Source organism: Lacerta agilis, chromosome Z, assembly GCF_009819535.1.
Source record: "Lacerta agilis isolate rLacAgi1 chromosome Z, rLacAgi1.pri, whole genome shotgun sequence".
NCBI lineage: Eukaryota > Metazoa > Chordata > Lepidosauria > Squamata > Lacertidae > Lacerta > Lacerta agilis.
The window spans coordinates 14750441-14766061 of record NC_046331.1 but is presented as its reverse complement, the minus strand read 5'-3'; the positions used below and the strand labels follow the sequence as shown (position 1 = coordinate 14766061).

The 15621-nt window shown below is 43.4% G+C and overlaps 1 protein-coding gene across 3 annotated transcripts in view; it reads right to left on the bottom strand.

Moving 5' to 3' along the window:
* NUP188 (nucleoporin 188) overlaps positions 1 to 15621 on the bottom strand; it is a 43834-nt gene that overhangs the window by 23887 nt on the left and 4326 nt on the right. For 2 of the 3 annotated variants that reach the window (XM_033137822.1, XM_033137823.1), the window contains exons 2-19: positions 13692 to 13746; positions 12535 to 12608; positions 11083 to 11167; positions 10674 to 10754; positions 9773 to 9817; positions 8687 to 8779; positions 8464 to 8583; positions 7932 to 8143; positions 6848 to 6962; positions 6322 to 6519; positions 5339 to 5428; positions 5093 to 5158; positions 4248 to 4367; positions 3814 to 3940; positions 1923 to 2078; positions 1214 to 1340; positions 977 to 1064; positions 795 to 871 (exon numbers count right to left, since the gene is read on the bottom strand). In XM_033137822.1, coding sequence (XP_032993713.1) covers positions 795 to 871; positions 977 to 1064; positions 1214 to 1340; positions 1923 to 2078; positions 3814 to 3940; positions 4248 to 4367; positions 5093 to 5158; positions 5339 to 5428; positions 6322 to 6519; positions 6848 to 6962; positions 7932 to 8143; positions 8464 to 8583; positions 8687 to 8779; positions 9773 to 9817; positions 10674 to 10754; positions 11083 to 11167; positions 12535 to 12608; positions 13692 to 13746 — 1929 coding nt within the window. The remainder of the gene's footprint in view (positions 1 to 794; positions 872 to 976; positions 1065 to 1213; positions 1341 to 1922; positions 2079 to 3813; positions 3941 to 4247; positions 4368 to 5092; positions 5159 to 5338; positions 5429 to 6321; positions 6520 to 6847; positions 6963 to 7931; positions 8144 to 8463; positions 8584 to 8686; positions 8780 to 9772; positions 9818 to 10673; positions 10755 to 11082; positions 11168 to 12534; positions 12609 to 13691; positions 13747 to 15621) is intronic. The other variant, XM_033137824.1, reaches the window with a different exon arrangement.

The following is a 15621-nucleotide window of genomic DNA, read 5'->3' as shown; positions in this document are numbered from 1 at the left end:
ATGTCAGGGATCCAATTAGGGAGCAGAAAGAAAGTAAAATATATTTCAATGACTTAAATGCTTATTACTATACATTCAGAGGGGACGCGGGTGGCGCGATGGTCTAAACCACAGAGCCTAGGGCTTGCCGATCAGAAGGTCGGTGATTCGAATCCCCACGACGGGGTGAGCTCCCGTTGTTCGGTCCCTGCTCCTGCCAACCTAGCAGTTCGAAAGCACGTCAAAGTGCAAGTAGATAAATAGGTACTGCTCTGGCGGGAAGGTAAACGGTGTTTCCATGCGCTGCTCTGGTTCACCAGAAGCGGCTTAGTCATGCTGGCCACATGACCCGGAAGCTGTAGGCCAGCTCCCTCAGCCAGTAAAGCGAGATTAGCACCGCAACCTCAGTCGTCCGCGACTGGACCTAGTGGTCAAGGGTCCCTTTACCGTTACCTCTACTATACATTCAAACACTGTCAAACCAGAAATCATGTTTGGTAATAAACCACATTATCAACCACAGTCAATAAAATTAGGCCACTTGGCCATATCTGTTTTCATTGGACTAGATGACCCCTTGGGTCCCTTCCATTTCTAAGATTCTATGATTCTGCTACTGTTTCACTGGCTTTATGTTGTGTTTTTGTTGTAATGCTATATGTTTATTGTTATAATGCTAGCTTATTATGTTGTATGTTGCTTAGAAAACGTTTAAAAATATATGGTTTGTAAGTAACAATAAACACGATGGCCATCCTGGGTTTTGTACAATGAAGTAAGTGGATTCATTGTTCCATGGATGTCAGTCAAATTACCTGATCATGTGACTCATACTAGAGACCGGATTGGCAACAAATGGTAAAAAGCCTGTGTGATGAAGATCCATCCAAACCTGAAAAGGGAGAGCAAAAAGTAAATTTATATGTTCATTACATCTGATCATTACACCTGCTGGAGACAACTCCAATAGAAGCAAAGCCAGAGAGGGCCCGTTTACCTTTGCAGGCATCCGAGAGGCTAGGACCGTCAAACAGTTGACGCAAGAAGCAATAACATCAACCGGGGGAGAAATAACAGTAGTCAGCCTGGAAAAGAGGCAAAAATAAATACACGGAGCTTTTCCAAAACACTCAGAAGGATGATACCGTCTTGTGGTTCCAGCACCGGATTAAGTACTTGGGAGTTTTATCTCTCTCTCTCTCTTAAGCAGAATGACCACGCAGGCTGCCTTTACCTTTGTAACAGCATGTAGATCCGTGAAGTAATGGGCAGGAGACAATCGGCGATTGACACATCAGTGCTGATGACTTTGTGAACCAGATCAATGATTGGCTTAACCCTCTGGCAGTGCTGAATGACATCTGTTGAAAAAAGGAATGCATTTAGTGTGAGACACCCAAACAAGGTAAAAGCAAGGAACATTAGGAAGCAGGGGCTACTAGTGAGCCGATAGGTTTTTCTTTTACTCATCATAGGAAGGTGCTTTGTACTGTGTGAGACCAGTGTCCATCTAGCTTACTATTGTTTACATTGACTGGCAGCAGTGGCTCTCAGTAGTGGTTTCAGGCACGCCTACATGGAGACATCAGGGATTGAACTTGGGACCTTCTCCATGCAAATGTCACCAAGCTCTGGTCCTCATAGTTCTGAATAAAGGACTGAATTAAACAGGAGTGTAGGAAGCTGCCTTCTACTGAGTCAGACCATTGGGTTCTATTTTGTATGTATTGTAGACATGAACTGGCAGCAGCGTTTCAGGGTTTCAGGCAGGGAGTGTCTCCCAGCACTACCTGCTCCAGTCCTACCTGGAGATGCCATTGGGGATTGAGCCTGGGACCTTCTGCATGCAAGGCTGCTGCTCTGCCATTGAGTTAGCAGTACATCTCACAACATATTTTACAGAGTCCCCACCCTGCTTTTCCAAATTTCTGGGAGAGACTCACCTGCAGTCGACACTACATGCAACAGCATCTCAATCTCACAAGTGAACAGAGTCCAGCTGCTGTAGGAGTACTCCCATCGTACCAAATAGGCCTGGTCATCCAGCATCACCTGGCCCACTGTTCCCTGAGGTATCCGTAGGTTTGTCTGGCCCAGCCCTAAAAAGCGGGGAAAGGGGACAGGAAGGAAAACAAAGTCAAAACCTTCGTGCAAGTTGAATTTTTTTTAATTACGGACATTTGTATTTAGCAATTATGCATGAGCAAAAAAACAAGTAACATTCCAGAAGTATTTATTTCATAAGATTCATACGCGGCTTGATTGTATAAAAAAGCTCTAAAGGCAGTTTACAAAAGATAAAAAGTTATCAATAAGAAGAATCAACAACAATCATAGAAGTGGATAGAGTTGGAGGGGGACCTTCAGGGTCATTGAGTCCAACCTCCTGAAATGCAGGAATCTCAACTAAAGCATCCATGATAAGACGGCCATCCAGCCTCTGCTTAAAAACTTTACCTGCTGTGAGGATCCATATCAGGGCACATATTCAGGATAGCATGAATCAGCTGCAGAATAAGACAACCAATCCACTCTCTCACTTTAGAACTTTCATAAAGTTAAACTAACAATAGGTTAACAATAGATTAATACTTGCATTGACTTTCTAGATATCTGGTCAGGCTTGTCTAAAAAAAAGGGGAGGGTAGCAGGTGCCAAAAGATCTTGTGGCATTACATAAGAACAAAAGACGACAAAACCAAGCCAGATACAAGGGAAAATATCACAGGATCATTTGGTTTCACCCAAGCTAAGTGCAAGTAGTATATACAGAACAACTAACAAACCAACATTTAACTTTCACATTCTTTTGATAGGTGTAAAATAGAAACTACCATACAGTCACCAAACTTATGTACCAAGGGAATGATGATGGTGATAATATTTATTATGTCCCACCACCACCAAGTCAATCAAAACACAATCATCAGAAAATGCCATAGAAGCTTCTTGTTATTGGCTCTATTGTTAAAGAAGCAAAGTTTTGACACACTAATACCATTATCTCTCACAGCTATCATTCATATTCCATCCTCTACCTCAAGCTCACCAGGCCACTCCTGTTCCTGCTTCCCACCCGCCTTGAAGGTTTTCAGCTTCCTGGAACATGCACCTGAACTCTGATGCTGCCTTTGGTTTGTCTGGACAGAAGATGGAGAAGTGTGTCCATGACTGTGTAGAAACTAGCCTACTGGTAAGATGCACATTCGCTGCTCTGCCAACTTCTGCCTTTGCCCCACCACCACTGGCTTGTGGCTCCTGGAAAAGAATGTGGTCCTCAGCCTGAAAAATATTCCCTACTCCTGCCCTGCCTCTTTATTGTCCCATTACTCTCCAAAGGTTTTCACCTTTTTGGCCACACATATGCCTCTCCATTGTTTTGGATCTTTGCAGTAGCATTTAGTTATCATGGAAGTCTTTTGGACTATTAGATAGTGTTATAGTTTCAACCTGGCAATTAGGGTCCAGAAGGTGGCCCTGGGCATTTGCTGCCGGCCGCCCCAGCAGAACATAAAACTGTAGGATCCCAAATGGTCCCAACTTCTGCTTCCCATGCTACTTGACAGGTACTGGGAGACCAAGTGTTCAAATCCCCTTACTCAGCCATGAAGCTCACTGGGTGACCTTGGGCCAATCATTGCCTCAGCCTAACCTAACTCACAGGGCTATTGTGAGGATAAAATGGAGCGGGAAGAACTACGTACACCACCTTGAACTCCTTGGAAGAAAGGTGGGATATGAGTGTAATAATAATAATAATAATAATAATAATAATAGAGGACAAACGAAGAGTTGGGACAGCCCTGGGGCAAAGAGCCCTGCCTTCTTTCTTACCAAGGGGATAGAGCAGCTTCGGTGCCTGCCTTCGCCACAGGGTACCGTCTTCATGAGAGACTACATCGGGAGGCTTGTGCTTGTAGACCTCTATGTAGAAAGACATCTTATCCAAGAAGCTATAGACCTTTAAGCAGAGAGGTGGGGGGACAAAGGCAGAGACTCCTTCATTGTGGGAAGGAGTTGGAAGTCTGATATATCTTTCACACAACCACCCCACTCTTTTATCTAAGGTAACGTGCATGCCCCATCTTATTTTTATCACCACAACTACCTTTTGAAAGATTGACTTTAAAAGCCCAAGCTCCACCCTGTGACTGAACATAAATGTTTAAACCAGTCTCTCCAGTATAATTTCCACATTCTAGCAACTGCACTGGTTCCAGACAGTGGTAATTAAAAGCACTCTAGGATTTATTGGGCTCCAAATGTACCTTTTTTGCTGTAGATTTATCAGACACAAGGGCTGTGAGTAACTGCAGAAGAGGAGAGAGAAGGTGGGGGAACATCCCGCAGACACTGTCCAAAATAATGCCCAGACCTGCACTTGGCTCCTGGTGTGAGAAAGACATGCACAGAATGTTCATTACAAACTGGTGCTGATCAAAGGCATTTTCTTGAGCTGCTAACATCAGATCAGCTTGGGCATTGGGAGTTCCTAGCTTTAGAGCACTATCGTGCTCCACATCCTGGCCACTGGAAGTTTAGAGATGGGGTGATGAACATGGCATGGTGGACAAGTTTGGAGATAGTGCATGAGCAATAGAAGGTTGGGACAGAAAAGTTTATAACAGACTATGTAATAAAAATGAAAGTGTGTTGCCATGTGGAAGTTCCCCTGGCCACAGTGCAAACTACAGCATGACAAAAGGCAGTGGATGGGCAGCCCAGGCCACAAAGGAGGGAAAGACCAAACAGACTGCAGCAGCAGCTCCCCAGCTCTGCTGGTTTCTCTGTCTGCCAGCCTCAGAGTCCACATGGATGCAGAGTCCCAGGCTGGCCAGCACTGCAACTGGCCACCTTCCTACTCCCCAGTCAGTCTTGGAATCCACTGCTGCTAATCAGAATGAAGTAAAGAACACAATCTGCCCACCACAACTATGATAGTGCCCATCACCAATAGTTTTCTGAAAGCCACAATGCAAAGAAGAGCAACACAAGAAGCCTATTGCTCAAAACAGCAAACAGAGGTCCAAAGCCCAAAAGCTGATTTCCCCATAAAGGCTTTGGTCAAAGGAATACAATGAAAGGAAATGCAGGCCAAATGCAGCTAACTTACTGTTTTCCAGAACAGTGGAGGAATGCTAGAAGAAGCCAGAACTTCACACGCTGTATCTATTATGTCCTTTAGAAAGGAGAGAAGAAAACCACCCACCACATTACACATCACTTGTTTCTGGTTCTTCCACCGTAAACCTCAAGAATTAAACCAGGTTCATGACTGTTTAAACCAGACTTCACCAAACTTGGGTGCCCACCCAATGTAGGAACCACCAACTCCCGTCTTAAGCCTTTGGCCTCTTACCTGCTGATTGCCCAATGTGTGCAACTCCAATGAGGTCAGCACAAAGGAGAGCAGGCCATAAATGCACATGCAGGCTGTGCTGGCGATGCACTGCAGAGCAAAGAGAGTGGGAGGAAAGGATATGGAGTAAACAAAGACTCATTCAGAAACTACAGAGGTTGAGTACAGATGAGACTTCCATTACGATCACACAACCCAAAGTAACAAGCCCAAACTCTGCAAGCATAAAAATGAATACATTTATTTAGTTATTAAATTTATTAGTTGTTTTTTTGCCACAGCAACTAAAAAAAAATACATACATTAAAACTGGGGGGGAGGTGTGGAGAACGACATTAGTACATCACACCCTTATTTTTAAAAGCCATAGTTAAAAGCAAAAGGCCTGGTTGAAAAGGAATGTTGTTGCCTGGCACACCAAAGGTCATCTAGTATAACCCCCTGCAATGCAGGAAACCCAACTACAGCATCCAACCATCCAACCTCTGCTTAAAAACCTTCAATGAGGGAGAGTCCACACACTCCTGAGGGACTTTGTTCCACTGTCAAACAGCTCTTATTGTCAGAAAGTTCTTCCTTTTATTTAGGTGGAATCTCCTGTCTTCTAACTTGAATCCATTGGTTGGAATCCTACCCTCCAGAGCACAAGAAAAGCTTGCTCCAACCTCCATGTGACAGCCCTTCAAATATTTGAAGATGGCTATCATTTCTCCTCTCAGCCTCTTCTTTTCCATGATAAAAATACCCAGCTCCCTCAACCGTTCTTTATAAGGCTTGATTTCCAACCCTTAATCATCTTGGTTGCCATTCTATGCACAAGTTCCAGCTTGTCACCTGTTTGACAGCTGGCAAAGTTATGGGGAAAGTGTCTCAGGGGTCAAAGTGGACCCTTGGGTGGGCCAAGATTGGCCTGCAGAGGCTGGAGGTTCCACCCACCTCTGCTCAACAGCCTTCCATGAGATTGCACAAGACACGGGACTCACATTTCCCTCGCTGCTAATTGATCGGAGAAGCTTGGTGAGGTACTGAAATACATTCAGCTGAATAGCTGTGCTGCCCATCCTTCTGATCGTGCTAGGAGACTCTTCGGGGCTCAACATGTGGCGCAGCAAAGCCCAGGCCAAAAGAACTGGGGCATGATGTGTGACATCCCCGAGAGTTAACAGCAAGCAGTCCATCTCCTACTCGGAACAAGAGAATCAAGCTTTTACTCAGGGAATCTTGGACATAGAAGCATTCATTTTTTAATTACATTTATATCCCACCTTTCCTCCAAGGAGCTCAAGGTGGTGTACATAAGATATCCTTCTCCCCATTTTATCCTCCTGTGAGATGGGTTATGCTGTGAGACAGTGACTGGCCCAAGATGACCTTCATAGCCAAGTGGAGATTTGGACTCTGGTCTTCCAGGTCCTAGTCCAATAACCTAACTACTACACCCCACTGGCTCTCCTGACTATTCTTTTGTAGGTTTCACCACTGAACATGCAGGACTTGCAATGGGCTTACTTGGCGGATCTGCCCAGTGCCAGAGAATTTATGCTCCTCTTTCCTGTCATCCAACACGCGCTCATGCAGAGAGTCGATTTCCATGCCTTCCACTAGAATGAGAGCACTGAAGTACCTGTAAGACAGGGAGTAAGGTGGCAAGAAAAAGACATAGGTGAGGGACGGGGTGGGTCAAGGAAGTTAGAACTGGAAGAAGAAATATTCAGGAGATCATGTGCAACTATTTCTTTATTTTTTTTCCAACCATATTTTTTCTTTGAGATGTGATGTAAAAATGAAAAAAATCAGTACCTTTGATGGCTGATGAGCAAAAACAGACAGCAAAGTCATTAACTGCAAAATGAAGGAATGTCTCTCTTCCAGTTTCTGTAATGCTCACGACCAGACTAGATGTGGCACTGTAATGCCAAGAGTGAAGCGGACCCTTTTGCCCACAGTGCTTTAAAAAAGACATGTAAAAACACAGAGCTTTGCCAGCTACCCAGATGTGGCAAAATAGATGCATGTGTGTTTTTCACATACATCTGTGTACTACCCACCACCCTAATACACCTTTGGACATAAAACAATGTCGTGGGAGAAGCAGGTTGTGAAGACATTAAGAAAAAGGAAGAGGAGTGTGAGGGAGGCAGCCCCAGACAACATCAGGGTCTGCTCGAGTTGGACTGCCCCCCCCCAAAAAAACCCTTTACATATTATATCATTTGTCTTTGTGCTTCAAAATTGTAAACTGCTTGGGTACCTTGGCAGAAAGGCAGTAGATACCATATTTTTCCATCTATAAGACGCTCCCATGTGTAAGACACCCCCTATTTTGGGGGCAACAACCAATCGCAACTCCACCCTTGACACTATCCATGTATAAGACGCTCCCTAATTTTTGACATTATTTCTTAGGAAAACAAGCTAGTCGGCATGCTGGATCAGACCAATGTCCCCATCTAGTCCAGGATCCTGTTCTCACAGGAGCCAACCTGTAGGGAAGCCACAAGCAGGATCTGAGCACAAGGGCACTCTTCCATCCTGTGGCAGGGGGGAACATGCTTGGGGCTGCAACAGCCTTTTTGAGAGGCCCCCCACTCACCCGATGCGCTCGACAAGATGATCCATGCTTTCTTCCACCAGGTGCCTGTTGGTCTGCCGGGAGCCAAACCCCTGATCTTTGAACATTTTGGTGAAAGTCAACAGCTCTTCTGCTGCCATCTCGAAGTAGGCATAGTAGAGGAAAATGACTTCCAGCAGCATTGACTGCTCCCGGAGGCACTGCATGAACCAGCGAGACACCTGCCGCTCGGTCTGAATAAGCAGGATCCGAATTACAATTACATGCAAACACAATGTGGGGGTTAGGGAAGGGAGAGAGAGAAAAAATAGATTTTAAGCAACTCAATCCCATGTGGATTTTGGTCAGACTGGCTGGGGCTAATTTATTCATTTATTTCTGGGGGGGAAATATACTGCTTGGTTCTAAAAGCAGAAACAACCCTTTAACAAGATTTACAAAATGAATAAAATAATGAAATTACAGTATCAGCAAAAAAATTTGATAAACCACTATTTTAAAACATTCAAATAATGAAAGTCAGAAATACAAAAAGCTGGAAGGAACAAAATACCATTAGACTTCCGTGGGTCTCCCATGTGGGTGCTTCAGATTGGTACAGCTCCTCAAACTGCTTCCTGAAATTAGGAACCAGCTCCTTATCCAGTTTTTCCACACAATGAGAATACTGGGCCTTTTATAAAGCAAAATAATTTGATTAAGAGCACCACCAGGGACAGATTTATTTTAATGCTTCTATTGTGGGGGAAACCAGGAAATAAAAGCCCAATACCCACCATGTAAGGGTGTCTCTCATCCTGGAAATATGTGAGAAGCTGGAGGACACAGCGCAGGATACAGATCCGCTCTTCATAGTAATAGTCAGCAAGCTGTGGAAATATATGTCACCACCCGTTACATATAGTAGCTGCATTTTGATTTTAGGTGACCTCCCCTACATCCTTCTATTAATTTTCTACTAAATACAGTGGTACCTCGGGTTACAGACACCTCAGGTTACAGACACTTCAGGTTACAAACTCCACTAACCCGGAAGTAGTACCTCAGGTTAAGAACTTTACCTCAGGATGAGAACAGAAATCGCGTGGCGGCAGCGGGAGGCCCCATTAGCTAAAGTAGTGCCTCAGGTTAAGAACGGTTTCAGGTTAAGAACGGACCTCTGGAATGAATTAAGTTCATAACCAGAGGTACCACTGTAGTCAATTCTTTCCCTTAACCCCAAGACTTGCTGTTCCAGGTTATAAATGCTGTTCCAGGTTATAAAACAGGGCTAGGGAACATGTGGCTTTCCAGATGTTGTTGGACTCCAGTTCCCATCATCCCTGACTGTATTGCCAACCTGCCTGGATCTGATAGTTGTTGTCGCTAAAATATACCCCAACCTTTCTATTAAAGGTCCCAGAATGTCATCAATTTCTTCAACTCACTCTACTTATAGGGACCTTCCACTGAAAATCTTAAGGTCTTTCTTCTGATTTTGTCCCTTAAGACTGTGGCATTTTAAAATCCCCCCCCACACACACACACACCCAGCATGTTTATCCATTAAAACATTTACTTAGTGCTGGTGGGGAGATATATTTTTTAGAAGACTCCCTTATTTTAATACCTGTTATGAAGGGAAATGGGCTTTATGACTGCCCCAAGGACAGCCAATTAACATGCTACACATCTGGATGATGAGGTGGGAGGGAGGCAGCTTTGCAACTGTCACAAGTGCCAGCAAATCCACATCTATTGTGGTCATCACCACCATAGCTCCTCAAGTTGCAAGGACCATCAGCAGATTCCACATCTATCTGCAGAAAAGCAGTGTGTAGAAATGACCATCAAAAATAAGATTGCAGCGCCAAGTTACTGACCTTCAGTATCAAAGCCTGACTCTGCCTTTCGTCTTCCAGAACATCCTATGCAGAAACATAATAAAAGTAACATAAAGTAACTGATAACCATTGACAGCATCATAAAATAGCTTGTGGCATGCAACAAAATCTCATGTATACTAGCACTGCAAGGGATTTTGGTTATCATTCCCCACCCCACCATCCTCCAGATTTCAAGCTTCAAACTTGGCTCACTTAAAAATGTTTATTAGTGCATTTAAAAATGTTACTAAGAACTAGCTTACTGTTATATTCAACGGGACGTATTTTTAGAACACAAAATATAATAAGAGCCCTGCTGGATCAGACCTCTGGCCCAACAGTATCCTGTTCTCACAGTGGCCAACCAGATGTCCCAATGGGAAACCCACAAGCAGGACCCAAGTGCAAGAGCACTCTTCAGAAACTGGTATTCAGAAGCATTAGTGCCTCTGATCATGGAAGCAAGGGCATAGTTATCAAAGCCATCAATAGCTACTTGCCATATCTCCTTCATTGCTATGTCTAATCCTATTTTAAAGCTGGTGGCCATCACTGTTGCCTAAAGGCAGTGTGTACAGCAGACCAGGGCCCTCCAAGGGTTTTGGACTATAACTCCCATCAGCCCCAGACAGCACAGCCATATGATGCAGAGGCTGATGGGAGCTGTAGTCCAAAATGTCTGGAGGGCCCTCAAGCTGGGAAAGGACTGCAGACTTAATCAAATTCACTTTAAGGAGATTGCTAGCATGGCTAATATAGCCAAGAGGTTAGGCCTTACCCAACTTTGCAGCATCAGAGAAAGGGATTAGCAGATTCCCAGCTACACAGAGTCATCTGTAACTACATATGTCAACATAAACACTAAAGGTAGATCCCCGCACAGTTGAAAATTACCAACCTTTAATGAGTCTCTGGTCCCCCTATAATCTTCTTGAAGAAAACACTGTAACAGCTGCACGCTTTGCTCTTCATCCAAACCCTGGAGTAACACACACATTCATCCAGTTTCCATTAAGGGGTGGGTGCATTCAATACACCTCCTTCGGACAATTTTTTTTTTTAAGGAGAGTACAGTAAATTAAATTTGTCCCCGTTAGCTCTCAAGGCTTCTATGAAGTATCAAGCTTCCAAATTATGCTGAGTCATCAGATCAAATCTTAAACCCCACCAGAAACTACTGCCATTCAAATAGGGAATAAGATGGTGATAACTCTCTTTCTTGCATTCCTCCCACCACTTCTGTCCAGAGGAAAGCTTATTGGGAAAGAAAAAAGGAAGCAACAAAGCTGCCTGTTACACCTACTCACCAAGAACTTGCTGGTTCTCAGACTCAACTCCTTCAGCGGAGCAGCCACATTTTTGTCAGCTTTCACTTTCTCGGCTGAACTTGCACTGCGGATATTATTATTATTATTATTATTATTATTATTATTATTATTATTAAAAAGTTAACTTGCAGCAATGAAAAGTGGCAAAAGCTTTTTGTTCATAAAGCAAAACAAGCATGAAATTTAGGCATCTTTATAACAGCTGTATTGTGAAAACTATTTCCTCCCCTCCAAAGGACTTACAGGGACAAAGCTCCATCAACTAGGCCAGTGTTTTTCAACCACTGTTCCGCGGCACACTAGTGTGCCGCGAGATGTTGCCTGGTGTGCCGTGGGAAAAATTCCAGCCAGAATATCAGCTTTGTGTTCAGCCAAACAGGCCCTGGTTGCACACTGAATAAAGTATTTTATAATTTTTCATATTTCTGTTTACTTACTATTTCATAATAAAGTAATTATAAAATACTTTTTTGTGTTTATTTGATTCCTATTCAAGAGAATTACTTTATATATAGTCAATATAGGCACAGAGTTAAAAAAATTTAACATTTTCTAATGGTGGTGTGCCTCGTGATTTTTTTCATGAAACAAGTGTGCCTTTGCCCAAAAAAGGTTGAAAAACACTGAACTAGGCACTGGAAATGTTACCCAACTAGCTCAAGCCCTTGAAACAAGGTATAGAAACTTCATCTGACTCATCTGAAATTAAGAACATAAGAGAAGTTCTACCAGTTCTAGTCAAGCACACATTTAGCCCGGCATGCCACTTCCAATTGTAGCCAATCAGAAACCCTAATTTCTATGGGCTTTTGGTGGTCACAGCTGAGCTATTCCAAGCTGTTGCCTCCCCAGCAACTGAAGTTCTGTACCAGAATGCCTCTGAACTTGGAAGTTCCATTTAGCTGCCATGAGTGACATTTAAGCTATCACATCACCAATCCTCCACAAGTATTTTTGTAAAATATTTTGTAAAATATTTTTGTAAATACATCTTCCAGCACCCCATCTTTCCACACACTGAATGAAATCAAAGCCAAAAGGATTCTCAAAAGGCCTCCAGAGTGTGTGGTAAAAAAGAACATGGCTCTATTTCATCATTTTGGCGCTCCTATTTGGTTTAGCTATTTTCTGTTCCCACTGAAAATTTTCAATTAAAGATTTATATTTGAAGAGTCTGGTTGTGCCATCAGCACTGCAGGGGGTTGGACTAGATGACCCTCGTGTTCCCTTCCAACTTTACATTTCTATGATCTGTTCCAATAACAGATCTTTGACAATATAGCACCTACATAGCCAATTAGGTAGGTTTTACTCATTTTTAATAGCTCTCAGATATGCTTTTATTTCAGTTTTTCATTTCAGTGGATCTACTCTGAGTGAAACTGAGCTGGATACAAGCCTTGATAAATAATAATGAATAAATTACTGTACCTGGGTGGCTTGTAGTAAGAAAGTCCTTCGAGCAGCCTCCGCCAGTGTTTATTCAACTCTTCCTCAATCTGAGCCTAGAAAAGACCAAAATAATAGCAAATACATCATTCTCCGTGCTTGAAACTTAAAAAGGAACATTCTCATTTCCACTACCATGTGCAAAGCCTGACAAGAGCAACAAAGGAATATCATAATCAACGTAGTTTAGATTCCTGCATAAGCAGAACAGAATCATTCCTGATTATCAGCCATAGTGGGTGGGGCTGATGGGAGTTATAGTCCACAGTATCTAGAGGGCACCATGGTCGCACCCCCCAACCTAGCACTCAAATTATTGTATACATAACAGAACCATCCCTGACCATTGGGCTATACCAATGGAATGGATAGGGTTGTAGTCCAGAATTTCTGCAAGGAATCCCTGATTTACAGTTTGGATTCTTCTATCTAAAAAAGATAAAAATGAACTTGTTTTTGTTTTGCCTTCAAGTGGAAGACGACAGAATCTGGGCATGTACAGCTCACAATCAGGGACTCCTTCCTTAGGGGTTGGGGAAGCAGGGAAGCAGGCTGCTCTACTAAAAGGCCTCAGCCCAGTATACCTGAAGGAGCATCTCCACCCCCATCATTCAGCCCAGACATTGAGGTCCAGCTCTGAGGGCCTTCTGGCGGTTCCCTCACCGCGAGATGTGAGGTTACAGGGAACCAGGCAGAGGGCCTTCTCAGTGGTGGCACCTGCCCTGTGGAACACCTTCCCATCAGATGTCAAGGAAATAAACAACTATCTGACTTTTAGAAGACACCTGAAGGAAGCCCTGTTTAGGGAAGTTTTTAAGGTTTGATATTTTATTGTGCCTTTAATTCTGTTGAGAGCCGCACAGAGTGGCTGGGGAAACCCAGCCAGGTGGGTGGGGTACAAATATTATTATTATTATTATTATTATTCCAGACGAGATAGCCTGTCTACACCAGAAACCATTCTACACAAACATGCAGCATAAGGAAGAACAAATATTACATGGGAAGTGAATGATATGGAAAAATCCTCTCTGTATACACATTTAAGGGATAGTCAGAGGCTACACAATAATGATGGCAGACATCCCAGAAAAGCATCCCCAACAAAAAAAGAGGTGGCAAATCCATCCTCTACTTACTGGTTCTCTCAGAGCTGATCTGCCCAACAGAATGGTCCACAGTTCTCGGCTGCTTCTAGAAAAAGAATGTATTTTGAAAAAGAATGTATTTTGAAAGAGAAAGAACTGTATCTGTTTTGCTTCATTTATGTCTTTTTATTGTAATGTATCTATTTACATTTTGGCCACCTCATGAGAAGAGAAGACTCCCTAGAAAAGACCCTGATGTTGGGAAAGATGGAGGGCACAAGGAGAAGGGGACGACAGAGGATGAGATGGTTGGACAGTGTTCTCAAAGCTACTAACATGAGTTTGGCCAAGCTGCGGGAGGCAGTGGAGGATAGGGGTGCCTGGCGTGCTCTGGTCCATGGGGTCACAAAGAGTCGGACACGACTGAATGACTGAACAACAACAAATCTATTTACTTATATAAACAATATTTATAGACTGCCATCAGTAAAGCATGAAACCAACAGTAACATCATAAAAAGTTAAAAACAAGTTAAAAGCAAAAAGAAATTAAAAACAAACATCAATAGACCATTGTAGGATCTGCATAGGCTTAGTAGAGTAGAAAAGTTTTCAGCAGGCATTTAAAAGTTGGCACAGAAGGTGTCTGCTAAATCTCTATTGCAGGGTGGATTTGATTTAAATCACTAGTCAGTAAGGTTCAGGGTGGATTTAAATTAAAAAAATCCACCCTGAGCCTTACTGACTAGTGATTTAAATCAAATTCGCCCTGCTCTATTGGCAGGATATTCAACAGAACTGGGTTGATGACACTAAATAAGACTTGATTTCCCACTGTTGTCAAACAAGAGTCACCAAATGACCAAAGACACTGTTGAAGATTACTTCAGTGATCAATCTGGAGTATAAGGTTTCAGGAGATCCCTACTATATCCTAGACCTAAGTTGTTCAGGCCTTTGTAAATCAATACAAGAACCTTGAACCTGGTTCAGTAGCAGATGGGCAGCCAGTACAGCTTTTTGAACACTAGTGTCACATGGACTTAACCAGAAATTTCCATTGATAATCTGGCTGCAGCATTCTGCAGCAACTGGAGCTTCCAAACCAGACCAAAGGGCAGCCGCACATACAACACCCTACAGTAGGCATGTCCAAAGTCCGTTTAGGGGGCCTAATCCAGCCCGCTATTCGGTTTAATCCGGCCCCTGTGGCAGTTTATTTCCTGGGGTAAAATCCTTAAAAAAAAAAAAAAACCTTAAGAAAGGTCAACAACTTTGGTCAGCCCTTTGGTCAGCCCTCAAGACTCTTCACTTCATCAAATCGGGCCCTCTTTGAAAAAAGTTTGGACACCACTGCCCTACAGTAATTCAGCCTCAAGGTTACCAATGCATGAACTATCGTGGCCAAGCTATCCCTGTTGTGGTTGGCAAACCGGATGAAGCTGATAAAAAGCACTCCTAGCCACAAAGGATACTTGGGCTTCAAGTGACAAAGATGAAACCAGGAGTACCCTCAAACTACGCACTTGCTCCTTCAGAGGGAGTACAACCCTATCCAGAGCAGGTAACTTGCCAACTTCCCGTACTTGGGAACCAGGCACCCAAAGAGCCTGAGTCTTCCCAGGATTCAAACACAGTTTAACTGGCCTTCATCCAGTCCACAGGTTCAAAGCTTTCACAGTCTTTCCTGATTCAGATGTTAAGGAGAGGTAGAGCTGCATGTCATCCCTGCATACTGGTGACACCTCACTGCAGTATGTGGAACCCCATAGCACAAGTGCCAGGGGCCGAGGAGCACTAACCCAGTGCTACTTTCTGGTCACCACCTTGAAGATACAAACAGAACCACTGTAATACAGTAACTCCACAATGCCCATCTCACTAAATCAGTTCAGAAGGATACCATGGTCAATGGTATCAAAAGTTGCTGAGAGATCATGATGCAACAGGATCACACTCTCCCTGTCCCTCTCAAAATAAA